Source organism: Chaetura pelagica, unplaced genomic scaffold (genome assembly GCF_000747805.2).
Source record: "Chaetura pelagica isolate M959 unplaced genomic scaffold, ChaPel_1.0 scaffold294, whole genome shotgun sequence".
NCBI lineage: Eukaryota > Metazoa > Chordata > Aves > Apodiformes > Apodidae > Chaetura > Chaetura pelagica.
The window spans coordinates 1,223,838-1,233,926 of NW_009953068.1; the positions used below are offsets into that span (position 1 = coordinate 1,223,838).

The 10,089-nt window shown below is 51.1% G+C and overlaps 2 protein-coding genes across 2 annotated transcripts in view; one reads left to right on the forward strand and one right to left on the reverse strand.

Moving 5' to 3' along the window:
* SRRD (SRR1 domain containing) overlaps window positions 1-1,214 on the forward strand; it is a 3,402-nt gene extending 2,188 nt beyond the window's left edge. Inside the window, exons 2-4 of the mRNA XM_009996862.1 lie at window positions 89-243; window positions 456-501; window positions 990-1,214. Coding sequence (XP_009995164.1) covers window positions 89-243; window positions 456-501; window positions 990-1,214 — 426 coding nt within the window. The remainder of the gene's footprint in view (window positions 1-88; window positions 244-455; window positions 502-989) is intronic.
* Window positions 1,215-1,910: 696 nt separating this feature from the next.
* The window catches only part of TFIP11 (tuftelin interacting protein 11), an 8,528-nt gene continuing 349 nt past the window's right edge, over window positions 1,911-10,089 (reverse strand). Inside the window, exons 2-13 of the mRNA XM_009996863.1 lie at window positions 10,022-10,086; window positions 9,302-9,455; window positions 8,518-8,674; window positions 7,872-7,999; window positions 7,252-7,404; window positions 6,139-6,648; window positions 5,367-5,473; window positions 4,963-5,131; window positions 4,565-4,808; window positions 3,793-3,935; window positions 3,376-3,541; window positions 1,911-2,282 (exon numbers count right to left, since the gene is read on the reverse strand). Of these exons, the coding sequence (XP_009995165.1) occupies window positions 1,927-2,282; window positions 3,376-3,541; window positions 3,793-3,935; window positions 4,565-4,808; window positions 4,963-5,131; window positions 5,367-5,473; window positions 6,139-6,648; window positions 7,252-7,404; window positions 7,872-7,999; window positions 8,518-8,674; window positions 9,302-9,455; window positions 10,022-10,086 (2,352 nt within the window). The 3' untranslated portion in view covers window positions 1,911-1,926. The remainder of the gene's footprint in view (window positions 2,283-3,375; window positions 3,542-3,792; window positions 3,936-4,564; window positions 4,809-4,962; window positions 5,132-5,366; window positions 5,474-6,138; window positions 6,649-7,251; window positions 7,405-7,871; window positions 8,000-8,517; window positions 8,675-9,301; window positions 9,456-10,021; window positions 10,087-10,089) is intronic.

Here is a 10,089-nt window from a genome sequence, read left to right on the forward strand (position 1 = left end):
CCACAGGGCAGGGGGCAGGGGCAGTCCCGCCCGGCTGCACCCTCAGTCCCCGTCCCGGGCCCTCGGCTCAGGACAATCTTGATTCCAGGAAGGAAAACACGACGTCGAGGGATCATCCACCCTGTTTTACATGGTGCACTGTGGGAAAGCCTTGTACAACAACCTGCTGTGGAGGAACTGGGCCACGGGGTCCTTGTCCAAAATGGTCATTGTTGGGAACAGCTTTAAAGGAATCGAGGAAAGGTTGTGGTGCCTCCAGCTGGGTTTTCCTCTCCTTGCTTCCTTTACTCCTTTTTTCCCCGTTGTTTCTGACAATGATTTCCAGATTTTGCTCATTTTCAGCTTGCAGTCATCAAGCATCTCCTGCCTTTTCTGTCCCCCATCCCTGTTCAGAAAAGTTGTCTTCATTTCTCAGGAGTGTCGTGTCTAATGCTGGTTCCCTTGTGTGATTCCAGGTTGTTGTCAAGAATACTGGAGAGAGATTATTCTTACATAGCCAAGGTATGAGTCACTAGATTTTTTAACCTTTTTCTTTTTAAAAAAGATGGTGGTTGTTTTCCAAACCTTTTTCCCTGGATGCTGCAATATAAAAATTAATTGCTTTAGGATCATTTAATAGAATCATAGACTGCCAGGTTGGAAGGGGACCTGAAGGATCATCTGGTCCAACATTTCTAGGCACTACCATAGTTTATATGAGGTGGCTCAGTACCCTGTCAAGCTGAGACTTTAAACTGTCCAGTGTGAGGGCATCTACTACTTCCTGTGGGAGACTATTCCCATGTTTGACTGTCCTCATGGTGAAACATTTACCTCTTGTGTCCAATCAGGAGCAACTTGTGCCCACGACCCCTTGTCTTTTCCATGTGACTTGTAAATAATTTCACCTTACCTGCACGCAGGGGTTGAAGTTAATGTAGCATCATCCTCACCATCCTTAACTGGAAAGTTCTGCATCATATGTACCTTTTCTCCCAAATTCTCTCTAGGTCTTGAAAGGGACAGAGGAGGTGGCCTTCCCCACCCACCCACGGTACCTGGACACCTTTAACGACACCTCTGTCCACTGGTTTCCCTTGCAAAAACTGCAGGAACTCTCCCCCCAGGTCTGGGACTGTGTGGAGGAGCCAACATACCAGGAGTGTGATGACTTGGAGATCATCAGGAAGGAGGAGGGAGGTGGGAGACACAGCCCCACTGCCACCCAGTGCTGACCCCTGCAGCAGGGGAACCGGGTGCTGAGCGTGGTGGGACATTTTTGTATCTTAATTATTTAATAAAAGGTGAAGCTGTGCTTTGACTTGCACTCAGTTACAGCCAACAAATTTAACTAAAACCTGTCTTTTAAGGCATCCATGCTGCATAATGATTGCTCTTTTCATCACCTCCCCTTTCATGAATAATTCAAAGCCTCTGCACAGATTTTGAGGCATCAGAAAGGGGGAATTATTTGAGCAGAGGTTGTAGTTGGAGGTGTTGATGCCTAGTTCCTAATGCAGGCTTATAGAAGCTTCCTCACAGCACAGCCGAGGAGAGATGAGAACAAGTCCTGGTGGCACTTGGCAGAGAAGAGCCTGCTGCAGAAGGGACTCTGTGGTACAGTAACTCACTGCCAGAGTGTGCAGCAGGCAGGGAGAAGCTGTGACACCTCTGGAGTCCTCCAGGTCTGGGCCAGACCAGCCCTCAATCATCAGCTTTTGGAGCAGATAATCATCTCCCATGGACCCTTGGATCTGCTTGTTCCTGCCTTAGCACTGACGGGCCCATGTGACCCCAGCTCTGGACACTGCCCAGACAGCTCTTCTAAGAAAAAAATCCCAGCATCCAGCTACAGTTTCACTCTATTTACAAATCTGTAACTTCTTTATTCAAAGAGTTACACTAAAAAAAAGTCAGGGAGGTGGTGGCAGCAGTTCAGGCAGGGCCTCACTTGGCCATGTCGATGAGGCTCTGGAGGGAGGTGGGCACCCAGGTCTTCTCTCCCTGCACAAACACCACGCCCCGGTCGATGTAGATGACGATCCTCCCGAAGGTGTAGAGCTGCTTCCCCTCGTGCCGCTTCCCGATCACGGGCATGAAGACGATGTTGTGCTCCTCTGCCTTGGTCTGGATCAGGTCCTTGAAGTTCATGGGCACGGAGCTGGCGGCCGCGCCGATGCCGCGCTGGGCCATGTTCTCGGCCTCCCGCCGCTCCTGCATCGCCTCGTACTGGAAATCCTTCCGGCGCTCCGTGTGCGTCAGGTACGCGATGTTCTCCCGCGCGCCCGGCTGCATGTACCCGCCTGTTTGGGGAGACAGTTGGTGAAAACAAGGTCCCAGCCCACGCCTGGGGGGAAGGTCTGTGGGTAAACTCCAGCCCAGGACACAGGGAAGTCCACCTGCCGCCCCTCTTTGCTCATCAGGTTTTATGCTGTTCACGCAGCCTAGGCCGGCTCGGTGAACTTGAGAGCTGCAGCATCAGGATTTGATACCATCCCAAATGGTACCTGCACAGGAGAGGACTGTGCTGCTCTGCTCCTGGCAAAGGGAAAACATCAACAACAACAACAAAAATGCCCCTCAAAGCCAAACCTGGCCTGTGGCTGCCTCGTGCCACTGCTGGGTTACAGTGACTCCTGCAAAACCAGGCAAAGAATGGAGCAGGAAGCAGCCCTGCAGCAGGGACGCATCTGCTGCCAGCCCCAGCTCACCCTATGGCTGCAGGAGTTCTGTGCCACAAGTTCCTCAGTGGGTGAATTCCTCTTTGTGCAACACCTGGCTGTGGTTGTATAATTTACCACAGAAACATAACACAACAGACCCCAAGGAACCCTCCACGATTCTGATGCAGACTCTCCATCAGACTGGACAGCAAGCAAGAGGAATGCAGGAAAGGGACTCTCAGCCTTGGAGGACCTGACAAATTTCAGGTGCTGCTCCCTCACCCACATCTTCTCTCTTTTATACAGTTTAATTCCCAGCAAATTCCTAACCATCTATTTTGGGTCACAGGGAGAGTCATGAGGAAGGGAGAGGCACTGCTCTGAAGCTAAGGAGAAGAACCAGTATCTCACAGGAAAGAAAAACATTCAACAAATGAAAGCTTCACAAGTCAACACCTTTCAAGGATGGCCTCAGTGACCAACAAACACCACCACCAGGCAAGGCTGGAAGAGGATCAGCTGCCACCAAAACCCTGTTTCTGCTTCAGTGAAGCACAGACAATTATTAAGTAGCACCCTACAGTGTCATTTTAGGACACAGCAAGGTAAAAAACACTTGGAATTTTACTGCTCCAGTGCCAGTTAGCAGGGCAGTGCCTAAACACAGACTCACAGGAACAACACTGCTCTGCTGCCACCACAGCAAGAGGAGCCACCACCACAAGCCACCTACCCACGCTGGAGGAGACAGCCCGGTTCATGATATCAAGAGCTTCATTAAATTTGTCTTTGATTGAAGGATGTGCTAACACTTGGTCTGAGAACATGGACTTCCAACCCAAGTACCACTTGGTAATTTCTTCATAATTGGGGCTGTTACTGAGCCAAGAGCACAGCACCTGCAAAACAAAACCACAGATGAATGCAGCAGGACAGGTATGTTTATGGAGGAGAGTCCTTAACATCAATTAGTTCATTACTGAGAAAACAAAGGACTGTGAAAATCTCAGGAAATTGTCTGTTCTGATGTGTGTGAAGCAACAAGTAGAAATTACCCATTTGGCAGTTCAGCCATTTCAATGCCGGGGCAGCAATTTCCAGGCTGGAGCCACTAGAACACTTTAGAGCCAGTTCATGAACAGCTGCTCACCTGCAGCCACTTGGGGAAGAAGTGTTTCTCCAGCAGCCCAACAAGACTGGAGACAGAAATCATCCCCTCCCAGTCAACCACCCAGTAGAAAGCATCCATGTGCTGCTGGTGAGGGTTTATGATGAGTTCATTCAAACACATCCCTGGGAAAAGAGGGAGAAGAGTTAGGAGAGAGCTTGACTCCCAGTTTTATCCAAGCCCTGACCTATGTCCCCAGCAAGACAGGATTTGAGGAGCACCTGGATTGTGTGTTACCCTAAGAGACATGTGGGATCTTTAAACTGTCTGCCTGCCACCAAAACAGCAAGCTTCCACTTCCAGTAATCCCAGTGTGCTGCCAGAACTGAGACACTTAAAACTGCTTTTTAGACCACAGTCTTTTAGCTGGTTCTTGTGGCCAAAGGGTGAGTTACAAGATCTCATGGTGAAGCATTAGCTCAGACCCAGGAACACAGCAGTAACAGAGACCCATTTTATAGCTTGGTACCATCTGACAGCTCTTGGGTGTTGCTGTCAGCTGAAGAACAGAGGAAGCAGAGGATTTAGAAAAGTAAGACAGAAAATACAGAATAATCAGGGCACTTCCTGTATTTTCTAAAATGTCTGCCTCTGAAGCAGGACTAGCAGCAGGGAAGAAGATTCAAGTTGGTCTAAACTCACTCCCTTACTTGCTTACTCCACTTCTAACACTTGCAATCCCCTGCCAACACCCATCTGTGCTGGGTGCAAGGGGGAAGCCTGCAGAAATTCAGCACTGCTTGGCTGGTCTCACCGAGTTTAGGGACGATGTTTTTGACCATGAAAGCCTCCCAGGAGCCAGGTGTGAACACCTCCTTCCAGGGCTGCAGGATGAGCTTGGCAGAGGAGTCACTGGGGTGCCACTTCTGCAGGGCGTTGGCCAGCTTGTTGCGGATCGGGGAGGGGGGCGGCCCCAGCCGCGCCTGCATCAGGGGCAGCCAGGGGTGGATCCAGGAGTGGATGGGGACTGTGTCTGTCAGGGGATTCCAGTTTTCTACCTTGAGGTAAAACAGGAGAGATTGAACTAAGTCCATCCCTCCACAGCAAGTCCTGCCAGATGCAAAGAGAGCAGCACTCGGACACCAGGAGCCAACAGGCACTGCAGAATCCCAGGTGCCAGAGCACAGCTGTGTTCCAGCACAGCCCCCTCACCTCTTTCTGCAGCTTGGGGAAGATGAGCTGATCCAGAATGTTATCTAGTATCCAGACGGGAACAGCGGTAACCCAGCTATCCAAGAAATCCACCATGGACCCACAGTTCCTGGGTTGCCACTGAGCCACAATGTTTCTGACATAAGGCATCCAGATTTCCCACATCAGTCTGGAAAAAAAATAGTAATAAATCAAAGCTAAGCTCAAAGCAATAGACCTAGGCCTAAGTAAATCAAACGGCAACTGCTATTTAAGAGCTCCTGCTTTTGATACAGCTGACAGCTGGCTTTTAACAGACACATCAAGAGAATCATCTGGAAAGCACACTCGTGTCTGTTCTTTTCTATCCCTGAGGAAGCAGCCCTTGAAGATGCTGCACAAAATGCAACTTATTTGCTCTTTACCTGTGAAAAGCATCTGTTGACAGGTCCTGCCCACTGTGTGATAACAGCTGGTCGTTTTCCAAAAGGCTCTTCCACTTGGCTATGATCTCTGTGCCATATGTACAGTCCTGGGAATGATAAGTGTCATTAATTACCTGGTGTCATTCATTTCAGCTGGTATCTGCACAGAGCAGGCACAGCTTCCTCACCCCCTCAGAAGGCAAGTGAGGAGCTTGCAGCTGTGATGAGTGAAGCCCCAGAGGAAAATCCCACTTTATGGATCTAATGTATCTCCAGGGGGGAAAGGATGGCCTGAACTTTTTCAGGTGCACAGGCAGAATTCAGAACCTCACCCATCACCACCACACGGGCATAAAGGGCAGACAGGGTGAGTCTGCCTGACAGACGAACCGACCCCTCCTGTTCCTGCTGACAAAGACCAGAGACTGAGCCTTCATCTGCTTTCTCCTCCCCACACCCATGAGAGTGACTGATTTTAGCCTTCAAGCTCCCAAGCTGTTAGCCACCTCACAGCAGCAGCCCTCAAGCACAGCACGTGTCAGTGGGTGCAGAGTGGGGCCATTCTGTGCACATTTTAGTTTCACTCTGCCACAAGCACCAGTTTTCTCTGGATCCTTCCTCGCTCCCACCAGGCAAGAGCAAGGTGCTTTTCCTTCCTTTTTCTCTCCAGACTGACCAAGAGTTTGGGACAAGGAGTGGAAGGGAAGTTGAGAAAATCCCAACAACTCAAGCCATCAGGTAAGAGCTGCAGGTAAACGGAACTACCGCCCACCTTGAGGGGATCCCAGTTTTTGAAGTAATCCTTCATGAGAGGGTAGACGATGGCCACGGCCAGGTCGACCCTGTCAGACATCCTGTACTCCTCGTAGTACTTGTCTTGAAGGGTCTCAAAGATCTTGGCACACTCATCCAGGGTCAGGGGGTTCTCACAGCCGGGCTGCATCCGTCTCTCACACTCCTCCACCATCTCCAGCACCTTGCTGAGGTTGCCGATCGCCTTCTCCTCGTGCGAGAGGACTTCAGACATCTTCTGTATCTCGTGGGTCAGGTTGACCACCATGTCCCTCTCGTACTGCAGCTGCCGGTCGCTCTGGATGATCTCCTGCTCCGTCAGGTCGATGAGGAGCTGCAGGTTGTGCTCCAGCTCGGGCAGGGCAAAGCCCTGGGCCTTGGCGTCCTTGCCGGGCGGCTGCTGGGGGCTGTCGTCCGGGATGTTGTGCTTGTGGCTGATCTGGCTGTAGCTGTAATACACCTTCTGCTCCCGGCCCGTCATGTCTATCACCTGCCAACAGAGCGGGTAAAGCAGGTCTCAAAACGGTACCTGTGTCTGGTGTGGGGAAAAAATGGGAGAAAATCCCTGATTCCAAACTGAACCCTGGAGGTTTCCAAGCACTGGGATTGCTCCAGGAGGCTGTGACACACTCGGCTCCCCAATTGGTTCTGCAGGCAAGTGCAAGCAGCACCCTATCCATTCCTGCATGGAGTCTTAGGTGCTTTTATACTTTTCAAAAGACATACTAATGGCAGAAGAATAGTGTTATTAAGTGCATAACAGACCAACCACTCCCTCCCCCTTCCAGGCAGGAGATGGGTCACACTGTGCACAATCCCACTGAGCACAACTGTGCCTCCAGGAGCAGAAGAGTTTCATTTATGACAATTAACCTGGATTTGCAATTACAAGTCCCCCCTCATTTAAGCTGACTTGCCTGTTCCAGAGGCCAAAAAAGTTGCTAAAAAAGAAATGCAAGGTCCCAGGTGACAGAGTGGTCTGTTACAGGATCCAGTGGTGAGTCTGAGGCTGCAGACAGGCTCTCAGAACTGTTCTGTTCAGGTGTGGACAAAGTATCCTCAGAGATGCCACTTTTTGGGTTATCAATCTTACCTTGACTTGGGAGATCTCCTTCTGAGGGGCTGAAAGCTTCTTGTTGATCCTGCCCTTGGCTTTCAGTTCTTCCACTGTCTTGTAGCTGTATTTGGGCTTCTTCTTGCCTCCATTAGGGTCCTTCCTCCACTGGCTGAGCTCCTTCTGAAATTCCTGCCCAGAAACAAAGAGGAGCTGTGGTTGTTGCTCTCTGTCCTGCCCTGAATTTGCCTCCATTTTCTGCAGGAGAATGACCACCAGATCCAGAAGAAATGTTGTACAGCAAAGTCACTGGGAGAGTGGTGGAAGTCAGTGACCAATGGGTCAGGTGCTGTGGCCTGGTCACCCAGCCTGTCCCCAGCACCTCCAGTCTGGTTCTGGCCTGTTTTTCTTTTGGAAAAAGGCCAAAGATTCTTCACCTGGGGGGGGGCTGTTTGAAGGTAGAGAGACTATTGGAATGAGCCAGAAACAACAAAAAAAATATCACAGCAATGGGAGAAACATCTGAACAGAATTCAGGTGCTTTGTCTTCAGGGTATCTAAATCAGCCCAGATGTTTTCTCTGGCACAGGAGCTGATCCCAGCACCCAGTTTTGTACATAAAACACAACAGGGAAACAGAGCAAGAATCCCAGGGATACCTCCTCAGCTTCTTCCTCCGAGTCCACAACAGGGAAGTCCTGCAGAGACTGGCTGGTCCTCTCGGAGCCGTAGGCACCGACGGCCCCTTTGCCTTTCCTCTGCTTGGCCTCGATGGGGTTGATGATTCCTGCAGGACAGCACTTGGATCAGGAGGGGTTTGTCCCCTGAGAGGACAGGGAGTGTGGCTCTCACAGCACCCTGTGGTTCCACCAGCACCCAGCCTGGCTCTGCAGCTGGGGACTCTTCCCCCACCTCACTCTTTGTAGCCAGTGGGTGATTTTAGCAATTATATTTTAGGCAATAGATTTTCTAATCACTTCATTCCAGCACACACCAACAAACCCAAAGCAGAGCATTGTTCCCATCTGCCTTTCACTGCTTTTTTATTCCATCACCTTAAATAACATCTCATTTTCTGTGAGCTGATGCATTTGGACTTTACCCCCTTCTCATGCAAAATAACACAAGCCCAAATCTGCTCTGGTTTAAGTTAAATACAACTGAGCCTTGTCATAAGAGCACAGATCCCTTGCAAGGAAACAAGAAGCTGGAAGAGTGAAGCTGGAGATGGCAGCTCTCAAAGAACCCAAACACAACCCCAGATTACTAATTAGCATGAAGAGACCAGACACAGAACCACGGTACCTTGAGCATTCTTCCCCAGACCTCTTCCTGGGACATAACCCATCTTCTGGAGAAGCTTCTGCCCAATTCCCTTCGTGTGTCTCTCCCAGCTGCCAAAATCCATGAAAGATTTTGTCCCTCCTACAAAGCCCTTCTGGCTGGGCTTAAAGTTACCACCCTGTTAAACAAACAAACAAACATCCCCCCGTGACAGTGACCCCACAGAAGGCATCACAGGACCCCAGACCTGGGAAATTCCACCCAAAAGGAAGATCCTTCCCAGAGCAGCTCAGAGATCACTGCACAGTTCACCAAAATCCCCTGTGCATCCAGGCTAGGAATTCCCTGACATTCCTCAGATGGGAAAGGAAAATCCTGCCAGTCTGGCAGCTCTGAGGCTCCAGCACTGACTGAAGCTGTTTCCTGATCCTGTCTGTGCTTGGAAACTGAAAATATGCCTTGGAATTTCCCTCTACACCATGCTCAGATTTGTGACACTGTTCTACAAGACTGAAACATCTTTGAAATTTGTGTTATCTAAAGAAAGGAAGTAAACCATGGACATTTTAACCTCAGCTGACCACAGGGAATATTAACAAGGTAAAAGGGCCCAAAAGGCCTCAGGTTCCCAAGCACACACAAGGATACATCACAACAGCTCCAAAAGGAGGAGAAAATGTCCCCTCGAGTGCAGGCTGCCACGTGGGATCTCTGGTTTTAACCATTCCTCCCTTTCTCTGTTATTGCTTAGAGCAGAGTTCCACACACACACTCCACAGAGCTGGCAGCTTCCTGGACAACTCACTGTTTTTAACTTCTTTGGCACAAACTCCTTGGGGACTTCTTCCTGCTTCACGGGCTTCTCATCCTCATCAGAGTCCTCCTCAGACATCTCCTCTGCTGCTGACTTTTTCAGCCCAGCACTGATGAAGTTCACGGGGGCCGAGTAGTCCCTGGAGCTGCACAAAAACCAGGCCCGTGAGGGAATTCTGCACCAGGACACGGGAATTCTGTGCGAGGACACGTTCCTGCACAACGCCTGGGGCTGCTGTGCCTTACATTCCACCTGAAGCCAAAGCTACACACTGACAGGCAGCTTTGCGCTGGTCTCAGCCAGGAAATGACCCCCCGGGCAGTGGTTCAGGAAATTCATTAGCCAATTCCCTTAGCACATTAGGAGACACTTCACACACATCATCTGCAATCACCGGCTTGTGGCGGCTCTGCGTTACCTCCCCTGTCTCCCCCCAGGGTGTCTGGGCGCCTCGGCGTCCCCACACGCGCTGCTGGGGGGGCAGCCTGGGAGCCCTGTGCCCTCCGCTCCTGCCCAAGTGTCTCTGCTTCCCTCCCCACCCTGATCTTGGCTTCCCTGGGCATCCTGCTGCAGGGAGATGGGGGAATCTGTCCCCAGGGCAGTGCCAGAGGCAACTCACTGACACCAGCGGGCACTGGGACAGCTGGGGTGCTCCCACAGAAACCTGGGGCCGCTCAGGGGGCCCCTCCCGGCCCGCACCCCGCCCCGCACCGCTTGCCGCCGAAGCTGGGCCGCTCCTCGTCCGAGTCGCGCTCGGCCCACACGCCGCAGGTGGCCTC